Below are 25,427 nucleotides of genomic sequence, written 5' to 3' on the forward strand. Positions count from 1 at the left end.
TTCTGGAGAGTGAGGAACTACTTACACTGGGGGAAGGAAGGGATTGTCTGAGGTAACAGCAGCTACTTCCAAGAATATGGGGAAGGTGCTTTCTATTCTTGACACCAAAGAGCTGTTGGTTGTGAAGCTGTGTGCTCATGTGCTGCGCATTCTGAAGACACCCATGACTTTGGAATTACTGTCTGGAAATTTTATTAATCCCACTAGCTCAACTATATGGGTTATGTCTCAAAAAACTGTCTGAAATTTTAATAGGCTTTCTGAGCCTCTGGCTCAGAATTTATCTCGCAACCCAGAAATACTATTAAAAACAAATCACTAATTTCAGCAAACAAATTGTTTCTAGTAGAGAAAAATTTTACTAGTAGAAACTTACGCATGGTCAAAGCATGCAGACACAACAAAGTTTGCATTGCTATGGAAACAAAGGTTATGCTGGGAAAAACATCTTGCAAGTGACTGTGAAAAGAAAGTTTATAAGAGTGATGCCTTTCAACTTGATCTTGAAAGATATATTGCAACACAAGTATCTTGGATTAGAAGATTGTTTTTATTTAGTTTTCCACAGAGACATGTTTCTTTCATCTCTATTCTCACAAATCCTACATCAAAAACTATCTCTCTCTATATATATACATGTATGAGCTATACAGGCAGAGAAATCTGTCAGTACAGCATGACTCTTCTTCTATCAAACATTCTAAGAAAAACAAATATGGTCCCTTCCATGCCCATCTAATACAAGAAAAACAGCTAAGTCAAGAGAGAATATATATATGAGTCAAGTTATTCATAAAAGAGTAAAAATAAAAAAAAAATCTAGTTTCTGATGTTTAAACAAAACATACTTTATACATTTGGCTAAGCTGAAATATTGTACCTTGCCAAACGAAAAACTGCTCCCTAATGGTAGGTTCCCTAGCAGCTCAGTAGGTATGCAAGGCATGCAATTAATTTCCTGCCAAGACAGAGAAAAATGGGTAGGTCTGAGATTATATTGCTGGTGTGCTTGAAAAATATCTTAGTTGTTAATGTTATAGACTGCATATACATATTTTGACTTTTGGTCTCCTTGAAACTTTCCCAGGTCTACCTTTTGGGTTAACTGTCATTAACTCTCAGTGGAGTGTTCAATGGGAGGTGAAATGGGAATTTCCAGAGCATTACAGTCATCAGTGAGGAACACCAGGTCCTGGAGAAACACAAAAAAAAAAAAAAAAAAAAAAAAAAAAAAAAAAAAAAAGAGGAAGGCAAAATACAGCACAGTAAGAAGCTTGGTCCTAATCCAGTTTTGGTGGTCAGGGGACAGTGTGGAGACAGGCAGGGCTAAAAGCAGGGACTCTGCCCCTGTTGATGCATCTTGACCTACCCTTCTGCAGTAGGAGATCAAGATGGTGTACAGGCTCCGGGCTTTTTCCTTCAGCTCATTCACTTCAACCACTCTGTCACACCCAGGGTAGGCCACAAAGTCACGGAGTTTTGCCAAGACACAGTAATTCTGCAAAGCACGAAAAGAGGTCTGTGTAACCCTGCACAAACACAGATTTATGTTCCTCGTCCACTATTCCAAAATTCTTACTGCTGTGTGAGAAACTTGAATTCCTACCTCTATGTACATGTAATCTATGCAACCTTTAGTCAGGCAAATCAATCATCAGTATTTTATAACAAAGATGTTTGGTCAAAACAAGTGCTTGGAAAATTGCATATGTACAGTGTCAGTCTGCCAGGTAATTTCTCACATGCTTTAGGAGGCAGCAGCACCAATACAATCAAATCTGCTCCCATGGTAGGTGGAATATTCTACAGAATAGGTGCAGTCTCTCACTTTTTAGAGAGCACATGATTTAGCAGATGAAGAGATTATCAAGATCTTACAGATCTGATTCCTCTATTCCTGTACAATAGGAGAAACCATGAACAGTCCTGATTTTTTGGAGAAATTTTTACCTCAGACTTTATGTTATCAAAATAAAACACAGACAACATGAATTTCACAATGTCCTTGTGAAGCAGGTAAATAAATATCCCAGCTTTTGCTTTAAAGCCAGGGAAACTGAGGTACTGGAATCACATTCCTTGGTCTTTGTCCTGATGTGAGACATTGGCAGCTCTGGAATTGGGATCTAGAATGTCCTGAATTACAAAACTTGGAGTAGTTGCTTATGGAAAATGTGTCAGAAATTTGTTTTGTCTGATATTTTCTATTTTTTGTCTACTCTGCTGAACACTGGAAAAAAGCAAAACATGTCAAATATCCCACTGCAGAACACTAGGACAATAACTGTGTGTGCAGGTTATTTTTTCTTAGCTGGGAGATAATTATTGCTTTTTTTTTCTCAGTATCACATTTCCATATCTTCAGGCACACTTTTTCTTTCTGTATTCAACAAGTAGCTCTTTAAAAGAGAAAAAGCCAGCAAGCTATTCCTACATTGCTTTTTATTAAAACTAGATGCCAAAAACCACTCAGGATATAAAATGAAGTGGAATTATTAAATGAAGAAAGTTAATTCTACACTTCTCCTTTTACACAATTATTGAAAGTTTTGTTGCACTTATTTAACTTCTGAAAAGGCTCTGTCTCAGTAAATTAATTGTGTGCATATGGTAATAATTTAAAAACACTGATTTCCTAATTTAAAAATTTTTAATCAAGTAAAATCTCAGAAAGTCCATTGGGATTTTAATAAGGTTCAGACTGACTTTTTTTTTGTCACTCATCTATCCAGTTAATTAAGCTTTTAAAAAAACCTTTTAAATCACTCCTCTGGGGTATAATATTAAGAGTTATTCTCCCTTTTCATTAGCTGATTTTCCTGCACAACAGTAAGAAAGAAGTGTGCAAACTTACGTGTATGTCCAAGTACAGCCTGGGCAGCGTCCCCACACACGAGTCCTGCGGGAAGGAGGACGAAAGACTTGTCATGATTTTGTTTTGAGAGGAATCTCTATCAAAAGTGGCGACCGGCAGAGTCTGTGCAGGAGCAGTTTTTAGGTGGACTTACCACAGTCTTGGAGGTCTGCAGCTCCTTAAAGGACTCTGTGATTTCCTTGCTCAGAGCCAGCACCCTGGAGTAGCAGGTCGGAGGGGCAGCGCTGGCTAGCAGGGCGGCAGAGAGCAGAGCAACCAGGAGCAGCAGCATCTTCATGGTGGACAGTGTGTCCAAAAGAGGAGGAAGGGAGGGAAAAAATCACTCCCACTGCTTAGGTAGGTACTGCTGAGCATCAGTGAGTAAGCTGGACAAATCAGCTCTCAATTAAATAGTCTCCTGCATGAACAGGAAGAAAAGTCTGGGGGTGGTCCAAGCAGCAGCTTGCTGCCGTCTTAAATTTCCTGCCAGCCTATGAGGCAGAGCTGCAAGAGCTCTCCTGCCCAGAGCAGGGAAAGAGGGAATGAGGGTAACAAAAACAAACACCACTGGCTCTTTTCATTCCAGAGAGAAAACAACACAGTGAGCATCATGAACAGCAGAAATACATGTAAGGAAAAGCACAGGGTTCTCAAAGTGTCACAGGCCCTAATCCTGTCTCTTCCCTGAACTGTGGGACTACATAGGCTGCAGATAGAGAGAAATCCTTCCAAAAAGCAAACTTCCCCAGCAGAGGAACGACATGGACCTGTTGCAGTGAGTCCAGAGGAGGCCATCAAGTTGATTAAAGGGATGGAGCAGCTCTCCCATGAGGAAAGGCTAATAGAATTGGGATTCTTCTGCCGGGAGAAGAGAAACGTCAGGGTGACCTAATTGCCACCTTCCAGTACTTGAAGGAAGCCTACAAGAAATATAGAGAAGAACTTTTTACAAGGACTGGTAGTAACATGACAAGGAATGGCTTCAAACTGAAAAAGAGTAGGTTTAGGCTAGATATTAGGAAGAAATTCTTTCCTGTGAGGTTGGTGAGGCACTGGAACAGTATGCCTCCAGAATTTGTGGATGCCCCATCTGCAGAAGTGTTGAAGGCTGGCTTGGACTGTGCTCTCAACCTGGTCTAGTGGAAGGGGTCCCCATCCATGACAGTGTGGTTGGAATGAGACGATTTTTAAAGATGCTCCCAAAACAAGCATGTTTTGGGATTCTATAATGAATTGATTCTATGATTCTATAATTCACAATTTGTCAATCAAACCAATAGTGCTTGTGATTGCTGCTTGGGAAGACCCATGTATTTACACATTCATAGTCTCAAGCAAAGTGAATACATCTCTATATGGCTTTGATAAAAGTATAAAAGTTATTTTGCTTTCTGGGTTGAATTTATGAGGCTTTGTTCTTTTATTAGATGCCAGACAGAGCTGAGTAACACAGATGCTGGGATACAGGCCTAAAGCTGAACATATGTTGTTTTATATGTCAATTGTCCTGTAAAATGGAGGTACCCTTGAATGAAGAACTGGTTACTTTGAAAATTATGCCACCACCAAATTTTTAAATTCAGATTTTAATAAGGTATTAACAAAAACAAAAAAGTATCTGATGAAGTACTGCAGTCCCCTGCTATTGTAGTTCACCAGGAAGATTCATCTTAATGTGGGAAAACTAGTTTTGGAGGAAAAGACATACTCTATATGTTGCAGAGAACTCTGAGTTAAATGCACCAAAACACCTGGGGGAAATAGGAGAACAGAGCTGTGTAGTACTGTCTCGTTATGCACTTTGCCTTCATAAAGAAAAGTTGGTTTAGTAACAGCGTGTGCTCCTGAATGTTAAAATGGTAGATGCTTGGAGAGGAAAGAGAAGTTGGGAGTCCTGATTATGGGAAATTTAGGACTGCTGTATCCTATTTTTAGGAAGAGCTGCCTGGACAAGTCAGTGAAGAGGCCAGAGGGAGACAGGAAGCCTTTGACCCCAGCAGCCAGATCATAGATCTAAACACAGCGACCTGGCGCACGTCCAAGGAAAGGATCCCACTGACTGGGAGTCTTGCTGGTGAAGAAACAGACTCTTAATCACCATCTCATTGTTGTAGAGAATAGCTGAAGGTAGGAGTGAAATATTATCCTTCTATCACAGTCATGTTTGGCAAGCTGCTAAAATGCAGTTGCTCTGCCAGAACAGCAGTTTTCTGAACAGCAAAAAATGGTCTCCCAATACTACAAGTCAGCAACCCAGCTGCTGCCAAGGATGACTTAGGAAAGAAAAGGCTGGATCCAGGCTTCATCAAAACACTTAATCAAATTTAAAAAAAACAAAAAAACCAACCAACCAACCAACCAACCAACCAACCAAAAAAAAAAACACCAAAAAAACTCCACCAACCCCCCCACAAAACCCAACCAAACCAAAGCCACCAACAAAACAAACCAAAAAATCAAAACCAAACCAACACAAACAACCACCAGCAACAAAACAACAACAACAGCAACAACAAAACACCCAACAAAACCCCCCAAAAAACAACAACAAGAAAAACACAACAAAACCCTACCCCAAATAGCTATTTTGTTAAGGAGAAAAATTGCTGAGATAATTTGCTGTGAGATTTTTGCTCAGCTACCCTCAGAAAGAGTACGGGGGTTTTTTCCCCCTGAAAATCACAAAGTACTGGAGTTTAATTTCCTCACCCACATCTCTTCCTTGGGCCAGATTTACTTGCATAGTTGACTCTGACCCAAACGAGTATTTTCCAATATTCAGTATCTCATCAGCACTACTGCCTATCTCAGCATGCAGAATCTGCAATTCAGTTAAACAAAGTTAAACAAATGCTTTCTTCTCAGTTATTTCTATTTGTAGCTCATCAGCAAGATTATCCTTGATCTCTGAGTTCATTCAGTTTATGGTCCAGTTATGAGTCCATGTATGAAAGAAGAAAGAATTTCTTCTTTCTCTAAGAAGCTCAGTGGTGGCTTCAGGAGAACTTGCAAGTGACACCATGCACTGGGAGTGCTTTCAGTCTGAGACACCTGGCACAACTGTCAGCCAGATACACAGCTACCAAAGCCCTTGAAACTCCAGAATCTTTTCAGTGACTGTTTTTTATCCAGTCACTTATGCAAAGCCACTTATTAATTCTGGTGCATTCCCTGCCTTGGGCAGAGAAGGTCTTTAACAGGGAAACACAAGCTGTTCTTCACAAAGGCTAATAGCCTCTTAGAGGCAATATTCAAAATGGACATGGAAATAGAATTTAGAGCTACAGGAGGGGAAGGGACAAAGGATCAAAATATATTATAGTCAAATTTTGCCTAAAGATTGCCTCTATGGAGAAGCAGCTATTTATAGCCCTTCCAGTCTGTGGGACAACGCTCAGGCTGGCACTAGGAGGGAGCACAGCAGGGGTCAGTCAGTGTCTCCATGTTTGTTATAACCATCACTCTGTGGATATCTCCAGCACAGATACATCTTTGTCATGCTCTTCCTTTCAGTGAGCATGGGACTTCAAAGGCTCGGGACCACTCTCACAATTTTGCATTACCTCTTCAGGCTGATGATGTCACTACATCTCTGAGTGCTCTTCACAGTGCATTTATTTACTCTTATATCAGGAATATTCCATAGCAAAAGCAGACACATGGGATGAGAAGAAACTTAGAAGCCTACAATGACATAACATTTTTAATAAAAATGACATATCTTTATGAAAAGAAAAATTTGACTATGTTGTCTTTTTGCTTCCAATTTACTGAAAACTCAAACAATAATATTTTTCTAAAAGTCTAGGGACTCACTATGTAGCCAGAAATTCCTCCCATGTTTGAGCAGTCTACCAGGGTGTCCGCCAACTTTTGATAAAAGCCCTTGCAAGTTGCTGATTTCTTAATACCAAACTCCACCTGCTTAATGAAAATGTTGATTTTAAAATAGTTGGAATCTGTCACGAGACACCTCATGAAATGTGTTTCTGATTATATTGAAAAACAGGAAAGGTAAAACATAAAACCAGTAAAACAGAGAAAGCCCTGTGTATTTCAGCAGCACCTCAAAGCCCAGAGTGACTCAGCTGTTTGCAGTGGTGAAGGTGCCACTTCTTGCTTCACAGCAGGGCTTAACTGCTCTGCAAGCTTCCAGCTCAGGATAAGAGTTTTTGGAAACCCAGCCTCTTGGTTAAGGTGCTGTCTGTTTGTCATGTCTTTCCTTGCTGTGCAGCAGTACACTTTGCTGCATCTTTCTGTACACATCGGCTGGAATTCGGTGCACAGGTTGTGCAGCCTCACACGTTGCCCTGAGTCTGGGGGTCTAGTGCACAACGCTGGCATTTCCTGGCACAGAGGAAAGCCTGATGTGGCAGCACTGTGTGCCTGCATTTGAAGCTGGAGTTAATTCCATGTGTTTTGTTTTATTTTCTCATCCTTGATAGCATTAAGGTTCTGCTGGTGATCTGGGTGGTTTGGCCAAGCTATGAGCAATGGGTAAGGCAGGCAGGATCTCAAAGCTGTCTTTGGGCTGCTGCTGGAAGGCTGTTTTCACATGATAATTAAGTAAAAGTCCTTTTTGCTTACTCAACAGTACAGGCTTCTTTTTTCTTTTTGTTGTTGTTATTTTTAAAAATTTGCATACATATTGAGGAAACTAATGCTACTGCTCAATAGTCTGTTCTTACATAAAATAATTATAGAAGCAGGTGAAGTCATCTGGGTCAGAAAAAGAAATTAGATGTTCTGAAATCTGTTGGTCTTGCTGGCATGAACCTGGCACTCCGTACTTTCCCTGAAGAAAAACATATGGAAATGGGGAGTCCTGTGGTCCAGGACAGAGACAGAACAGCCCAGCAGAGCTGGGAACAGGAATAATTTCCCTGTGCTGCCTCAGACCGGTTACCAAATCATTTGCACTGTCTGTGGTGACCAGCCTCTCTGTAGGCAGTGTCCAACCTTTGGAGCAGAGCAGGGGCTGGGGCAGCAGCAGTGTCCTGCACCCAGAGGCCACACGGTGCTCTGGAGGATGGCAGAGCCCAGAACAGCACGGAGATGTCCACACGAGTGTCTGTCTGTCACTGCAGTGCAGGATAGCCTGGCTTGTGTCTGTCCTGACTGCTGTCTCCATAATGGGGATAATGGTATTTCCCACAGACACGGTGGGAACTCGGCCATCAGCACCAGGGAGACGGGAGATTATGCGGTTTAGCCTTGTCAGGGATACTCTTTTCAGTGACTGCAAGGCGTATTGATTCAAGTAATGCAGGATTTAGAGGCTTAAGCCTTCACCGTCTTGCTAAGAAAAGTCAATTTTAGTTTGGAGTAACTTGCAGACCTCTCCAGTGAAATAACAGTGGTGCTTTCAGCCTGGCTCCCTCCCTGGGCATGGGCACTGGCAGAGCTGCCTTGTCCCAGTAGCACACAAGTGCCTTGTTTGGACCCTGCCTGGGCTTTGAGACCACTCCTGTGTGTGAGCTACCCCAAGGTAACACCATTCTTTATTAACACTGCAGTCAGGGTTACAATAGCAGGGTTTCAAGGAGGGAGCCTTGCTCATGTTTACAGCAGCAGTATTTCAAGTTATTCACACTTTCCTGCTGTGCCTTGCCTTCCATCCTCCTCTCTCTCTCTCTCTCTCTCTCTGACATGCAAATGTGGCAGATAGCTCCAGGTCTTATCATTGCTGGTCAGCTTCCCACCCTCCCTGATTACCCTCATGATGAAAAATTATGTCAGCCACCAAGGAGTATGCTGGAGGTGATATAAATAAAGGTATTCATCTACCAAATTTGTCCCTGATACAAACCCCCTGGGGAATTCAAATGTTGAAAAATGCAAGGTCTCAGCTCTCTGCTGTCCCTCCAAGGAGCTCTTGTCTACACTGTGGTTAATATGCAAGGAGATGAAGGACTGTAATTTTTAGGACTAGTATTCCAGCACTTTTCAGAAAAATTGTGTCACTGAAAGAAAAATTGATGAGACTGAAAGTGCAGCTCTGTATAACAATCAAATCCAAGCCAAACAAGGATCCAAAGGGCCTTTGCTGAACTACTGCCTACGTAAGAGATTTTTACTAGCCACTTAGCATGCTAGCAGGCACAGTTTTCTACTTATTCTTGCCTAGAAAACTGCAAATGTCATAGCTTGGGTTGTTGTGTGTATTTGTGGATACAAATAACAGTACTTCCAGCAATTGCAAGGTAACATAAATTCTCATCTCAGCTGGCTGAGAAGGCAAGGTACAAGTCCACACAGTACATCATGTCTTCCTAGTTCTGCTTTCTTCCTGTACACAGCTTTTCAAGTTTTATAACTAAGAATAGTGGAAGAAATCCTGCCATCTCTGAAATCAGTAACACAAATCACAGACTCCTGTGGATCCACATTCTCACTTTAGATTAAAACTTGTGTTCAGTTCACTGGCCTTAGTAGCGCAAAAGCCCTGAAGCCAAAGTAAGAGTAAATCAGTCACATTATTTCTTGTTTCTCACAGAGCATTACCTTTGGAGTCCTGTGAGTTGGTGACACAACACAGATTCAGAGCTTTGTCAGTCCCTTGAAACCAAATGATGTGACAAATACCTTGTACAGCTAAAATACTCTTCTAAAGAATACAAATGTATAAAATAGAGGGGGATAGCTGAGGATCTACTCTACTTGCTAATATCCAGAAGTGAGGAAAATGAGTGGAAGTTCATTTTATTAAAAAAAAATATCCATAAACTTAGTAATTGTATTTTTGTTCTGTCAGCTTGCCTTGAAACAAAGAAAAAACAAGTACCAGACAATGTCAGAAACCAGTGTTAACAACAGACTGTGTTTCAGATATAATTGCCACCTAAACCTGAACAACTTTTCTGTTTTAAATTCTTTTGATAAAAATAAACCAGAAAAAGGATCTCCTTCTGTTTCTGAATCACATATTACATGTGTTCCCAGATGACTAAGTGTCCCTACAAGTATAGTTTTAGATTGGTTTTGTTTAAGTCAGATGATGAAGGAAAGAATGAGTTGAAGATTGTCCTAGGTTACAATATTAAGATGTATTCTATTTCCATCCCCAAGAGCTGCTGAAACCAGGAGGGGCATTGCTTTTTCCTTATCCTTATGACTCAGAGATAACTCCCTCTGGGAACCATTTCTGTCTAATGGACCCACCCCATGACACACAGAATGATAACAGCCCACTGTGAGATTCTCTGCCTGGGGGGAGGAGCTAAGCATCCCCACCTGGATATAATCTGGGATTTGGGACAGAACAGTCAGTCTTTCCACTGGATTCCCAGAGAACAGCTGTATTTTCCACTGGATCTTCAGAGGAAGACTACACCCTTTCTACAGGATCCCTGCTCCAACAGGAGCACATCTGCTACTCCAGGAGGGCTGCAGCCACCAATCCAACTGGACTGCTACCAGCATCCTGACCAACAGGGTGTCAGGCTGTATTCTGACTTTGTCAGTGGCTTTTCCTTTGCATTATTGCATGTGTTTGGGGTTTCTTTTCCTATTAAATTGTATTTCTGACTTGCAGTCTCTCCCTGGTTTTGCTTTCAAACCAGAACAAAGATACACGGAGTGCAGCTGCATACATACATGGTACAGTTGATAGTTTGCTATGAGAATAAATCTGTAGCTTGTGGTGGGTCTTGCCTACACCTGGAGATTGCCCTGTCATCCTCACAGGCAGTTTTGAGAACATTTGCAAGGATGAGGTGCTGGACAGACCCCTCCTGCCTGCAGGGCTCTTCTCAGGCAGCTTTCCAGGGAGTTCCCAACATTGGGTTAACCCAGCCCTGGGATAAGCAGTGGCATGGGGAGCCCAGGGCAGCAGGTGCCAGGCCAGGGATGTGTGTTCATGGTCACCACCTGAGTGGTGGCAGAGCCAAGGCTGGCTCAGGGGCCTTCCTCAGCAGAAGTGCCTACTTACTCTCACAGTTTTATAAACTTTTGGTTTATAAATATTCCCAAAAGAAACAAGAAGTAGTGACACAAAAGTGAGACCACATTACAGCTGGGTAATGTAGTGAGGAAAGCACTGAGGGATGGCACAAAGAGAAATATTTTCAGTGAAGAATCACTCTAGTTGGAGCACTATATCTTTCATGTGTAGAACAGCCAAAGCCTTAAACATCTATACTTTTAATTTTGGACCATTAAGCTAATTTCCATTGGAAGGCTAATCAAATTAACATTTATTTCCCTTCTTTCTATTTAGCTGCAGCTTTTCTTGTTTTGTTTTGTTTTGTTTGTTTGATGTTTTGGAAGGGTTGTGGCTGGGGAAGAGAGGGCTTGGCTTGATTTAAGATGTAAATGCAATTCTATCAATCTTCCCCTCTGCTAATGGTCTGCCTGGGCATTTTAAGGGCATATAGTGAAAAGGAAATTGTGACTGCTAAAGAAAAGCTACCCCCTGCTGTTCCTGTTCATATTTATTTCACAATCAGCCCATTGAAATGGTGTGATTCACACTCTGATGCTGTCGTTGTCTAGCTGGCAAAGTCACTGGAGAATCTAAAGAAGTTTCCCAAGCTGAAAACTAGGCAAACTGCATTTGGGCAAAAAGCAATCTTATCAGCAATGAGAGTTAGTTATATCACTGCAGTGATCTCTCTTGCTGAGAGCTGAGGTTACCCTTGCAAATGAGAAGCTTTCTTGAAATAAGCAGCTGTCTTCAAAAAAACTGAGAACTGTTGCTTTTGAAATGTAAAGTGTCCTTCTGATATACATATATATAGAATACACAAAAGTGAAGTCACCCAAAGTCTGCAGGGACAATTTAAATATTCTTTGTTTCTCAAATAAGTAGCCCAGAAAGGGTAAAAGCATGTGTGCATGCACAAGAGCGAAAGAGCATTCCCAATTCCCCAGTAATCTTGAGGAAATACTAAAGGAAAACCATGTCTGTTTATCTTAAATTATCCAGACTTAATGTACTCATCATCATGTAACCAAGCAGCTTGTGTGAAATAATGACTTCCTGGTAACACAAAGACACACATCTGAAGTTTTAATTGATATTTATCACATTTTTAATCTCTATTAATCACAATCACACTCTTTGTGGCAAGTATTACCATATACCCTTCCACTGACCTAATGTAAACCTAATGTGAACGGTATCAACATAAATGATCAGAAATAAAAATCAGATAGCTAGAGACTGGATTAATGGGAAAAAATCAAATCCAATAACACTATGTGTTTATCTATGAGATTTCACATAAAATTTATACTGTAGTGCAAGAACTCATTATATGTTGACTATGGAGGATGCAAAAAAAAAAAAGGTGCTAAGTTAATTACTACATACTTGCTCATTAATCTTGGGATAAATATTAGCCACTCATTAGAATTGCCATGAAATAGGTGACTTTAATCTTAGAATGTGTCAGAGGAGTTACAGCCAGCAGGGACAAGGAGATTTGGTGCTGGTATAAATGCAGGGATCTGCTCGTCTGGCGTATTGGCCACTTTTGGCCACCCATAGCTGTGGAGAATGAATTCAGACTGCATGGAGTGCAGCAAGAAACAGTGAGACTATTCAGTGTATGGGAAAATTGGGACAACATGCCCATATTTCCCTTCTACCTCTCTTTCCTTGTCACCTCAGTTACTCTTCCAACAGCTGGGTCTTTGTCCTGCTCTCCTACCAAAACCAGCTCCCAGCTGTGCTGCTCAGGGCACTCTGGACCCAACACAGCCTGCCTTGCTCACAATCCACTTTGCCACGGCTGCTGCTGGGAATTCTGTAGCAGGGGACAGAAAGGGAGGTGTTCCTGTAGCCCACTATACACATACATCCCAGCCCCTCAAGGTCAGGCCCACTGAGACTGCAGAGCCCAGGCAAAATAGGAGCTCTGCTTTTGTGCCCAACCCTTTGTGTTGGGCTCTGCCTTGGTGGCTGACCAGCAGCTATCACTTTGAGGTGAGAATTGAAGCTGCAGAGGCACGGGACAATGGTCCATGGCTTTCTTGGACAGAGCTCACAGCTGCCTGGAATAGAGGCTGGAGGCCTTGGAGTCCAGCCCAGAGAAGGATGTGACAATGGTCTGGCCAGAGGAGGACAGTTGTCCCACCTGTCTGAAGGGAGCATTCAAGCTGCTGTGCCAGCAGCACTGTGCAGCTACACAGTGCTCTCAGAAAGGCTGGTTCTGCTCCTGGGGAACATGAAAAGCACATGTACAGGCAGCAAAGCAGCTGCTACACACCGACCATCAACCCGTTTTATTCATTAAATATATGCTACCAAAAAAGATTGGCATCAACTTTGTTCACATCAAAAAGATACAGTTCCAATTCTTCCTACTGCATAATTTAGGTACACGAGCTTCTGTAATAATGTGCTGGGCAGAGAATGATGGCATTGTCCACACCATTGTCTCTCTGACACCAAAGAGAAATGAAGCAAATGGAGTCAAAGAAACCAAACACATTCAGGAAAGTATCAAAGTGATCAAAGCAGACTTTTTGATTCTGCTTTACACATATTTTTCAAAGAAGTGTTACATTTCTAAACACACTCTGTCCATTCTTGATGCCAATAAACCCATTCTGTTTAGCTTTGTGCTTTGATAGGAGTAGGAACAAAAAAACTCTTCCGTGAGTTGCATTTTCTAAGCCTTTCTATCAAATGTTGAGCTTGCTAGGAAAAGGCTAAATGTATTTGTTGTTCTTTGAGGAAGCTGTACCTTCATTGAGGGAGACCTGGTGTCAGGCCTGAGTAACCCTATAGACAAATCAACATTTGCAAGCACAAGGAAAAGATCTGAGCAAATTTTTTGTTCCTCTGTATTTAATACACCTCTTTGTTAGCAGAATAAGCCTCAGGGAAAAAGAAAAAAAGCAACTTACAAGGCATTGTAAGAGCACAATGTAAGAGCATTTTGGAAAAGGTGTCTGACCATAGTCCTTTTATAGCTGGAAAATATTGATTATTTTTATGTATCTATCTCCCATTATTTTCCCAAAGACATAGACAAGGTTTCAAGTCACCTGATCTAAATGCACTGAAGGAAAATATTATTTTTTTGACGTTATCATTTGACCATTAATGATGTCAAGCATGACATTTTCTCATACCCTGGCAGGATGTACTCCATTTCTCTCTTTGTAAAATCAAATTTTCTCTCTGTGCTGCAGCGACCGTGAAGCCCAAGCTGCCCCCAGGGAGGTATTTTGTTTAGCTGTGTGGACACATTCCTCCAGGAAATATTGAAGCCAAACCACACACACACACACACACGCACACAGGCCTTCTATTAGAAGAATTCAACGCTTGAAGAGAAAACAAACCAGTACTGGGTCTGGAATCTGAACTTCAGCGCATGTTGAATTGTGTTTTCACATTCTTTGTTTTTACCAGCTGGGCTGTGGAGCAATATAGGCATTTTCTGAACACAGGGAGCACTGTCCAAGGACAGCCCTATATCTTCTGGCCATATCAGAGTGAAAAAAACACCAACAACATGGAAAAAAATATTTGCATATCCAGCACTTGCTTGCTTCTGTCATGTATGAGACAGACATGGAGAGTGGCAATTGTTGTCATGAGTCAGAGTTTGCTGCACAGTATGTGGCTCTGGAGGAGAATCATGCAAGTCAGGAGGTAAGAGAAGTCATGTAGGTATGATAACTCTTCCATGCATTCTTTTCTTTTCACTCACTCAAGGCAGAGCTATGAGAAATATCAAGTTCTATGTTATTCTTGAGTGGAGCCAGATGCTGGCATCCACTTTGGCAGCTGGTGTCAGGAACTGGACAACTGATACAGTAACTTGATTAAAACTATCAGCGTCTCACCCTCACTTAGGACTTGGCTTCAGCCCTGAAACAGAGCTGCTATTAGGCCAGAGCCTCTCTGAAATTGTATTATATTCTAGTCCTTTTTTGTTGTTGTTGTTTATTTAACATATTTCTCCCTCTTTCTCTCTCTTTTTATTTATTGAACTTTTATTTATCAAGATTTTTATTTATTTAACTTTTTTTTTTTTTTAATAGGTTCTGATCACAGAAACAGCCCACAGATTTGTGGGCTGCTTGCATATGGTTCAGATGACCAAAAACGAGGACAAACCGTGAGATATACTTGTCCTGCCAGACCCAATGATAGGGGCCCCTCCTCTGCTGCCCAAAAGTCCCCAAGGATCACAGCCCCTCAGGGCACTGAGTTCAAGGCTCTCTCTTGGGGCTCCCTCCATTACCAGCTTCCACCAGTGGAGCAGAGGAAGAGCCAGAAGGTGGATGGCCCTGTCTTTGGTGAGCAAAGGCCAAGAGGTGCCAGAGGCTGCAGTGATACAGAAAAATTATTCTGCTCATGGTGAAAACATCACAAGCTCTGGAATGGATATTGCAGCTTGTTTTACTAAAAGTCACTGCTGGGTAGGGATAAAGTTTTTATGTGTGTTTTGGGCAGCGTTGAACACACCATCCTTTATTAGCAAATGAGTTTATTAGAATTCTATTAGTAATTAGAAAGCAGATACTTAAAAACTAGGATAAGACCAAAGTAAATGAGGGTGTTTCTTTCCCCTTCAGATTATTCTGGTCCTTAAGCTAACATTAAACAGCAGATGTCACAACTATATTCTTAGAAGAAATACGAAACAAGTTTGGGTTAGACTGCTGATGTTGAGAGATTCTTGCTGCAGAATTGGTGTATAAATTACTTGAATTCCCAGTGCAATCCCTGAAAGATCTTCAGCTGTGTTAGAGGCCAGCATCAGATGCTGACCTGTTTTTCAAAGAGAGCACTGATTAAAAGGTGATGGTGTTCTTCTTGGGGTAAAACTCAAGGTTCTCAGCCTGCTGGTGAGCTCAGTAAGGGCACCCTTTGACTTGAAACTGTGTGCATGTGTGTGCCAAGAGCATAAAAAACACCCAGAAAAAGTTATGGACAAAGACTTGTGTACAAATACCTACTCAAGTGAGGTATGCTTAGGTGGACTCTGTGCTGGAGCTTTTAATGCATAATGCAGAATCTTCTTTAATAAACCATGTGGCCTTTGGTCCTTCTGAAGCATAGATGCCTTAGGGACTGTAATGATTTCTTGCTTTTTTTTTTGTTTATGCATGCTTTTTTGTTTTAATTCCTTTTGTCTTTGGCTCACAGCCTCCAGTGAAGGAGTGAAATCTACTGTTGGTGTAACTAGAGGACATCTGAAGCACAGAATAAGAAGGCACCACATGTCATTATCTACTACACTGCTGAGGGCTGGAGACTAATTTCCAGATGACATATGTTGTTAGCACTGCTGTATGGATTACAGCTCAGGGGGCAAAGCCATAGATCAAGACTCCCACTGAGCTAGAAGCTGTGTAAACATGTGGTGAAAAGATGATCTCTGGGTCACAGAACTTTGCTGTAACCTCTGCACACTTCTCTTTAACCTACTGCCATTTTTCTCCACAGGTTGTTTCCTTACAGTCCATTAATAATGATGTATTTTCTTGTCTGGCAATTGCATGCCTGCTTAGAATTTGTTTCACGAAATCAATACATGAAAAGTGTCTGTGTTAATGTGGTGGATTTTTCACTGTTGTGTCTACTGGCATCAATGAATCATTCCTTCTTGAGATAGCACACTGAGAAGGTACTCCAATTTCTCTTCCTTCCAAGAGCACATACATACATCTGAAAGTCTGTAACTGATTTGGGGGTTTTGTGTGCATGGGATTTTCAGAATAGCCAGCTCCTCCTCCAACAGTTCTCCCTAGAAGAAGAAATGCTGCTTTTGGAGTTTATCTCATCTGGCAATATTTAGGATGAATAGCACTCTGACTGTGTCAGTCTTTCTACAGGGCAGTTTTTTCTGTTCGGGTTTAAACCCAAAAAGCAAACTCTTCTTTTGTACTAACACATCACAGAGCAGAGGGCTTTCACAGCACCAAGAACTTGGCTATCCTCCTCCATCTCGTGTATTCAGCTTCAGAAGGCCTCAGCTCAATTCCTGTCACTTTAATGTCCACAATTCTCTAACGGAGGCTCATTTGGCACTGGATATATGAGTCCAGTGCCAGCCACTGGACTGTGTGTGCCACATGCTTGAGAGTTGTTTTCTTCTCTGCAGTGGCTTCAATCTTGATGACACTAAGGACTGAAAATGAAATATTGTGAGCTGGTGCCTTGCTGGGAGTGAGGATGAGAACCCTGAGGGCATGGGAAGTGGGAGAGCACAGAATGAACCATGGGCAAGCAATCATGGTGGTAAATGACCAGCAAGTTCTGCACTCAATAAAGCAAGCAAACACCAGTTGTGTGTACAAGCAAGCATGAGCTGTGTGTTCAATGCTGCCTAAAAATAATTTCTGGTCTTTTTGGCAAGAAAGTAAATGGTTTCACAAAATATAGGAAGAAAACATTCAGATGTGTTTCAAGCATAAACAATGCCAATGGCTTGGAATGTATCTCTTCACTAACTGAACATACCATACCTCTTTAGGTACAGGTAGCATGTAAATCAAAACCAAAAATAAATTCTGATTTATTTTTGATTGTTTCACCATATTTCACTCTTTTACAATTTTGCCTTCTTTTCCTTCCTGCGTAATATTCAGTTTCAAAAGCAGCTTCTAAAGCACCTTTAATAATTGGGTTACTGAGTGCTTCAGTAACAATACTCACCTAGAGTCCACACACTAGAATGGATATTGCTCATTTTTCCCTTAGTCAGTGCAGAATAGGACTCCTTTGTACATATTACCTTCCAATAGTCCTGTAGTATTCTTCTTAAGAAAATGGGATGTTTTCTGGTCTATTAATTTTCAGTGATCAACTGAAACCAAATTGCTTTGAAACCAGCAAGAGCGCATATTTGCTCCCTAATTGCTGCCATGCCCATGGGCGACAGTAGATCAGCATGAGCTGGGGTGTTTGGCCCTTGCTGTTACCCCATTCTTGTGAGATGACTCACAAGAAACTGCCTGGATTTCTGGAAAATCCTCATTAGTGAGCACACTCTCAAATACTTTCTCCTGGAACAAGCTCCAGCACCCTGTGTGAGAAAAGGTCACTTTTGGGCTCATAGCAGAAAGAGTTAATATCAACGAACTTCACCACCAACATAATTTTATATCAACATTTTCCTTTCTGAGTTTTTTATCCCCCTCCAAGGGCTGTTGGTCGGTCTATTGAAGATTCCTGTAATTTTAGCAATAAGGCACAGCAGGCTCCTTTCAATCAACAGCAGCAGTGTCACAGCAAGAAACAGTAACACATTTCCCTCCAAGCAAGCACACTCCGACTTCATTCAGGCACAAAAATGCGCTCCAAATCACAAATCACCCTCTCCCAGCCCAGCAAGACAAAGGCTGCAAATAGAGTTGAAACAAAACAGATAAGCAAGATAAAACATTTTCCTTCTGCAGAAAAATAACCCAAATATTTTCACTTTGCCTACCTGCAGGAGCTTCTGCTCCTACCCATGGTCTTGCTGCAGTTTCTCCTCTCCAGGCTGAGGGATAAAGCCCTTTGTAGGGTGAACATCACACTTCTTTGACCTGAAAAGTTCTCATGCTTTTCAGGAGACATGAAGGGACTCCTACTTTTGGGAACTGTAATACCAAAATAAACAATTTTCATAAGCTGCCTTCAGTGATGATAATCAGATTTTGGCTCCAGTGTTATGGAAGCAAGAGCCATGTTTTCTTCAGCTTCTTTAATTTCCAGTTCACCATTTATATCACTACTTTAGGCTCATTTTCCATCTTGAAGATGTAATGGGTCTTTCCTTGTGGAAAATACACACAAAGGCAGAAGAATGGGTGTGGCAGGTGGCAGCAGCTGCTGAGCATCGACGTTTGTAACTCTGTGCTCATGAAGGTTTGTTCAGAAGCAGAAGAAACAAACACCTTTATATGCATGTGAAAAAGGATCCTCCTGGAAGCTAGATCCATTTTTAAGGTTCTAACAGGAATGATAATTGTCTATAAACGTCACGATTCCCACAAATGTACTCTAAAGCTGATTTTAAACATCCTTAAAGGGAGGCAAAATTGTAAAACTCATCTAAAAATCACACATTACATTGTGTCACCAGTTGTAGAAAATTTTGTGCATTTGTTACTGTACTACTTCCTCTCTCTATTCCCTTTCATGAAAGAGTCCAGGAAGGCAAAAAAGAATTCAGGAAAGATATAAAATAAACAGGCTTGAAGGGTGAAGAGCACTGAAGGTTACAGGATGTCTGAAAAGACTTAAAATCTAGACCAAGTTGTCATAAGTCTCTTTTCTGTATCAGGACAGGAGAAATTGGATCCCCATTCAGTGTTGATTTCTCTTGTTGCTTTCTCTTCTTTCCTGAGTGATTGTGTCCAGAAAAGTCAGAAAAATATCAGACATATAAAATGACACTGTGATAGATCTATATTTACTGAAAATTTTAATTACTTTTTAATTATAAAATTACTTTTAAAGGCATAAAAATTGCTAACATTAAGATATTTTAAAAGCATAATTTTACTGTAAATTTAACCTTTGACAGAAGCTTCTTTCCTGAATTTAACTATGCCACCACTCAGATTTTTTTCAGAGGAAAACAGTGCTATAATATTTGAATAAAATAGACATGCAGAATAATAGGAACTTCTTCACATTATAAGGACTCACAACTGCATCCAATCAATGGCATCTACAGAGTTGCATATACTTGGAATCCTAGAGGACCCCAGAGGGCATGAGCCGAGCAAATTTTCCCCTTCTGTTCTGACTAGTCTGTGTAGAAAGAGCTCCTTGCCCTTCCTAACCAAGCATGACTGAACCAGACTGGGTGTCCAATTGTACTTTAACCAGAAAATAATTACTGATGTGACTGTGTGTTATCCTGCAGGATCCCCCCAGGAGCCAAACTCATTTCTCACAGCTGGCTGGCTCCCAGGGACAGCTGATGTATCTGGCTGTGATCTGCTCATCACCTGCACCCATGCACAGTACTGAGAACTCTAAATAGGCTGCCTCTCCTGGTACTTTTACACATTTTTCTCCTTCAATCATTGTTTGAATTAAAATTGAGAGAAGATGCAGTGTAACATGGAACTAAATGCCCTTGTGACTGTACATAACAAGAGAGTTTTATTCACCACTCCTTTTCCATAATGTGCACTTTCACATTATTTTCTTTTTTTTTTTTTTTTTAGAGAAGGAATGAAGAAAGAAAGAACAGCTAAACTCTGCAATTGGCCTGATGATGTGTTTCTTCATGTTCATGATAATGACAGAAACATTAGGAATGGGGGTTTGGAAGGGACAAGGGAGGCAAAAAAATTGTGAAACAGGGGCTGAAACATTTAGAGGCCTGGAGATGTCTTCTCTGTCTATACTAGCAGTCAGTTCAGTGCTGTTGGGGCAGATCTGGAGTGGGAAAGAGTTGGTGCTGAGGCAGTAATATCCATGCTGTGTGTGTGTTTAGGGGGTTCATTGGATGACCTCCCTTCTGGTGCTGTGGGCTAGAAGCCAGCACCATCGGACTGCACAGGGTGCACTCCTGCAAAGCACCCTCTGGGTCTGGATTCCCAAAGAAATCCACACTTGGACTCACTCAGCTGTGAGGGTTGCTTGAAAAGTGCACTCCTGTGTCAAACCAAACCAGCAATGCCAATGTAGCCAGTGCTGGGGGACAAAAATGCATGTGGTCACAGTCCTAGGCACATATTTGTTCAGGACATCTGCAGCAGTTTCACCTGAGGGAAATCCTAGGGCTGAGAAGACAAGCATGACTCCATGAAAGCTTTATGAGTCTCATTTTTTTCATTGAACTAATGCAGGATTAGGGGGTAAAGGATCTTAGTGGGTTAATGGAAGCATATTTTAGAGAGCTTGGAGATGGCTTTGGCTCTATAACAAGGTTCTGACAGATAGCTGGGCTCTTGTGTTAATTGGATATGATTCCAGTAAATCTAATAGCAATGGTAGCAAAATGCATTCCCATGCCTATGCAGGACCAAAGGTAAATTACAAGGTGTCAGATACATAATTCCTGCTGTTTTTCATAAGGTGAAATTACATACCTCTAACTTTTTAAACCCATGTATTTCTCAAGCACTACTGAGCCTCACTTGCACAGCACACTTAATCCTGTCCCTCCTACTTTGTCTCTTCCACCATCCTATTGCACAGATCAGAGTCTTGTATGCCTGTAATCAATGTACATGCAGCAAATCTCTTTATGAGACAAGGGCAAAGAGAGATGTAATTAAATCTGAAGCAGAGCAAAGCAAACAAAACAGGAAAATATAGATATTTTTCTTAGTACTACTGTGTTGTTCTTCAGCTTTTTGTCTTGAAAATTATCAGCAAGTATTTATTTTCTACCCTCTAAGCAATTAAGGTAGTCCAAAATAAGAATATTGCTAATTTCAAGAACACTTATAAAACCTTGGATTCTTATTTATTTTTTCAGCAGACATGTGACAACCTTTAAATTTTGTTCGCTTGCTCTGTAAATTATAATGCGAATTTTTCCCCCCTCTGCTGCAAACTTGAACAATTAATGCATCTATCTAGGCTTTACTCTGACACATTTTAGCAAATGGAATGGGTTATTCAGCAACTAATGTTTTCTTTTATTTTATACATCCAATTATTGTTGATAACAGTTCATCCAGGTGCCACTTTTGTGAACAATTGATTTTCCTTTCTTTCATTTCTCAGCTACCTGTGTCCAAAACCATAATTGTTCCTCAACTTGCTTGGTTTGATCTTGTGAATTCAGCAGGGGACTTCAGTTTTCAAATAACAATCTTATATTTTCATGTCTCTGAGATAAGAATACGCATCTTTAGCAGCTTTGGATTTTTAAGTCCAAATTAAAAAGAAAAAAACCAAAACAACACAAAACCAAAATGAGAAGGTGTAGCTACACTCCTGAGAAGAAAAGAAACAAGAGAGGTGTAAGTCATCCTGGCACGCCTATTTAAGTGTTTTGCCTTAATAGCCCAAATGTAATAGCTCTAAAAGAGCAGCCTCTTAACTGTTCTTCTAAGTAGGGCTCTTCATCACTTGAGCTACTTTATGAGTTCTTGAAAGACACACTGCAGGCTAGGAAAGATTGGGAAGTCTATAATTTTACATCAATCAATGCCGCTGATAAATTACTAGTCACAAGAAAGGACGTGACAAAACACAATAGGACAAGTTATTAATGGAGAATCCCCAGTGCTCCTGATACAGCTATATTACATGGAGAGAGGAAGGGAAAAATCGTTAAGCAATAAAGCTTATTAAACAGCTAAGATTGAGGGGAACATAAACCACACAGGGCTGGTGCAGACTGTGAAGGAGAACGGCTGAGCCATTATAGGGCAGGGTAATGGCAGCACTGCTGAGCAGCAGAGCAGCAGAGCAGGCTGCCCTGGGAAGCACAGACCTCCTTTCAATTCCTGGCTGTGGGGAGGGCAGGAGGTGTGTCAGGTGCTGGAACCAGTTTGTCTCTCTAAAGCGAGGAAAGGAGCTTCAGATGTTTTCATCTGCCACTTCTTTAGGTTGCAAGAAGCCTACTTAAAAAAATACACTTTGTACATGAAAACACCTGGTGAAAAGACAAGGAGGAGTGTAGTGGTCACAGACCATGAGCAGAAGGACTGGAACATGGGGATCCCAAGTCACAGTTTCATGCCCAAGCTGAATATGCTCAATTACATGGTGTTGCAGTAAGTTGATCAGAACAATGTACTGTGGTGTCACAAGTCTTTTGTCCTATACCTGTTTGGACAACCTCAGAAGGGATAGAAAAATTCATTTTTAACATCCCAAACACAACCAAAGGCTGTGACCAAAGTCTGTATAAGCAGAAGATATTTCGTCCATGCTTCTTGTTTGTCTTCCTGCATGCAGTAAAGACCAATCTCTTGACTTTTTGTTATACTTTTTTTGGTCTTATGTCACTTGACTCTGAACCACCACAGCTGTTTCAGACCAGAGTATTACCAGGGATCTTAAGAGGACAGCCACACATAATCCTGCAGAGATGACACCAAGTTTCTCACATTCCAGCTGTACCACTGGGGTTTGCTTTCTCACACCCTGGACTTCAAAACTTCAGTCATCTCAAGGAAGGTACTTAGGAAAATCTTTCACAAGTTTTCCATGCTATTTTTGTGCTGAGGGTAATAAATAGTGCATACCACATTGAATTCCACAGAAAACAGGTAAAAGCTGCAAAATAACAAAATGCTCTCTATTTTGAAGCGATTTCTGCTATATACTGCAGTGAAAATTGCTTAGGACTTATCAATCTGAGATTCAGTGTAACAGCGTCAAATCACAAGGTGGGCATAATGGACCTGATCAGGCTGTGACTGAAGCCAATTGCAAAACCACAGCTCAATAGCAATACGTCCAAACTGGGGCCAGCAATTCTGGACCTGTAATTACTTTGATCTTAGATTCCAGTAACCATTTTCTTTTCACTCCTTGAATAGGCACAGGAAGCTGACTTCCTTTCTATAGACAATCAGCTTCGGATGGACTCCAGTGGGTTGGGAATTCTTTTAAGAGAGCCAATGCTGGAATGGTGTTTGCTGTGCAAGTAGGTAATTTAATCTCATTTGATTACTTGGCTGGCCTCCCAGTACAGATAAAGTATATATGATAAGTAAGACTAGAACTTAACTGGAAGCCCAGCCCTAAACCTACTGTTATGAGGACCCCAGTGCGTTTGGTGTACTACAGAACCAACTTCCTCCTCTTACCTGTTTAGGTTCTGTACAAACAGATTTTTCCAGTTTTGGTCTAGTATATAACTTAGGTGTCCTTGTTCTTGCCCTTTATGTCCTTTTAAAGGTGGTAAAAGTTTTCTATGATTTCCTAAGCTTACCTGTGACTAACCACTTTCTTTTTCTCTTGAAAGAAGGCTGAAGATACAAGCAGGTCAGAGTAAATGGTCACTGTTGTGGTGTTGTGTTGTGGTGTTGTGCTGTGTTCACACAGATGCAATGCGAATGAAGGATCTGGCTGGCAGTTTTTTATAAATAACCCTTAGTGAAATCTGTCAGCCTTCCTGTAAAATGAATGGTGGAAAAAACACTCACAACCATGAGATTTGATTGTGCTTGACTTGTCCATGAATTTATTCCATACTCCATTATCTTGGCAATAGATGCTTGTATCCTCACACAAATCAATGCCTGGTCACCCATATTGGGATTAGTCCAAAACTCTGTTATGCTTTAAACTGGTCTCTTGGGGAACAGAGATGGGACTGCTGGGGAAGGAGCAGTAAGTAGAGCAGGTTGTGAAGCCAAACTAAGCCACTCTCTTCCAGCATTGTCTTAACCTTGGAAAAGTAAAGGAAACTTTGGTCTGTGCTTGGACCCTTTGCTGGAAAATTTGATCTAAGCTTGAACTTATACTCTGTCTCTCACATGGATATGGCAGATAATGTCAATTAGAGCCACTGCTTTTCACAGTAAATCTCAATAAAACTCCAGGGGTTTAACACTATTTTGATAGAGTCTTAGGAGAAAGAGTTTTCTCCAAAATCATCTGGAGTGAAATAGGAGTCAGTCAATTTGCACAGTCTCTGGCCTTTCTTGGGAACAGCAAACCCTTATGCCTGAAGAAGGAATAGAAGACAGTCAGACTGTACTTCAGGTTCTTGCCTCTTGCTTGGTTCTTTAGCAAATACTCCCAAAGCATAAGTTCTCTAAAACAAAAATAAATATGAGCAGAGGCCATGCTCTGAGAGCAAGCTATGGAAAGACAAAATTTTTCTTCTGATTTCTGCATGTTCTGCCTTTTATCACATCCTACTGATCTGAAAGGGGTCACAGAAGAGTATATGTGGTTTGGAAACAAGATTTGAGCAGATTTACCACTGCTGCAGCTGACATAGTGAACAGCCAAAGTGAGCTTACTGCAGTCCTGTGCAAAGTTAAAGAATAGAATAGAATAGAATAGAATAGAATAGAATAGAATAGAATAGAATAGAATAGAATAGAACAGGTGACCCTACTGGTTTCCAAGGAGGGGACTATTTTAACCCATCATCTTTCCTTCTAAAGTAGTCATAACCATAAAGACAAAGATGCTATTTTAATATCTTCTTTGTTAACTCCAGGATAGTATTCAAACATGTCAGTATAAACAGTCTGCAATTAAAAATATTAGCATATCAACAAGGTATGCTGTGAAATCAAGAACTGTAAGGTCACTCTCACCCCATAAGTCTCATCAGAAGCATTTTAATACAAAAACTGTAATCACAGAATTACTGGCTTCAAACCACTCAATTCCCTGAGGGAAGTTTTATAATGCAAAGGAGTGTAATCATATTTGATTTTCTTTATTGCTAACGCTGTGTGGAGATCTGAAAAATCACTATTAATCTAACCCAGACAACATAGGCTTTAAATGAAAATGTAAAACAATGTCTCAAAATGATGTTCATGCTGATTGCAGGAGGAAGGGATAAAGAAAAGAGGGGGAAGAAAAGAGCTCTATTTGACTGTCCTTTTCCCTTCCTGTCTTTTCTGCATAGGCTATGCAGCAGTTACCTGCTAAAAATAAAATGTGTTTTTAAGTATAGAACTTTGTTTATCTCAAGAAAAACCTGATTGTCTTTTCAGAGAAAGGATAAAC

The 25,427-nt window shown here is 40.9% G+C and overlaps 1 protein-coding gene across 1 annotated transcript; it reads right to left on the reverse strand.

Annotated features, from left to right (window-relative positions):
* Window positions 1-542: 542 nt before the first annotated feature.
* On the reverse strand, window positions 543-3,230 carry CYTL1 (cytokine like 1). Its single transcript, XM_041402899.1, has 4 exons — window positions 3,009-3,230; window positions 2,855-2,899; window positions 1,370-1,498; window positions 543-1,192 (listed from the first exon to the last, which is right to left on the reverse strand). Exons 1-4 carry the CDS (start codon window positions 3,150-3,152, stop codon window positions 1,112-1,114), a joined length of 399 nt encoding a protein of 132 aa, XP_041258833.1. The 5' UTR covers window positions 3,153-3,230; the 3' UTR covers window positions 543-1,111.
* Between the last annotated feature and the right edge of the window lie 22,197 nt (window positions 3,231-25,427).

The sequence above is a fragment of the Onychostruthus taczanowskii genome, unplaced genomic scaffold (genome assembly GCF_017590055.1).
Source record: "Onychostruthus taczanowskii isolate IOZ18803 unplaced genomic scaffold, ASM1759005v1 scaffold2, whole genome shotgun sequence".
Classification (NCBI taxonomy): Eukaryota; Metazoa; Chordata; class Aves; order Passeriformes; family Passeridae; genus Onychostruthus; species Onychostruthus taczanowskii.

What these genes read in the sequence shown, in the direction of transcription:
- CYTL1 (XM_041402899.1), bottom strand. Translation starts at nt 3,152, where the DNA reads ATGAAGATGCTGCTGCTCCTGGTTGCTCTGCTCTCTGCCGCCCTGCTA. An exon ending in TGCAGACCTCCAAGACTGTG is followed by an intron (nt 2,900 to 3,008) that starts GTAAGTCCACCT and finishes TCCTTCCCGCAG; the next exon opens with GACTCGTGTGTGGGGACGCT. An exon ending in TGATCTCCTACTGCAGAAGG is followed by an intron (nt 1,193 to 1,369) that starts GTAGGTCAAGAT and finishes GTGTTTCTCCAG; the next exon opens with GACCTGGTGTTCCTCACTGA.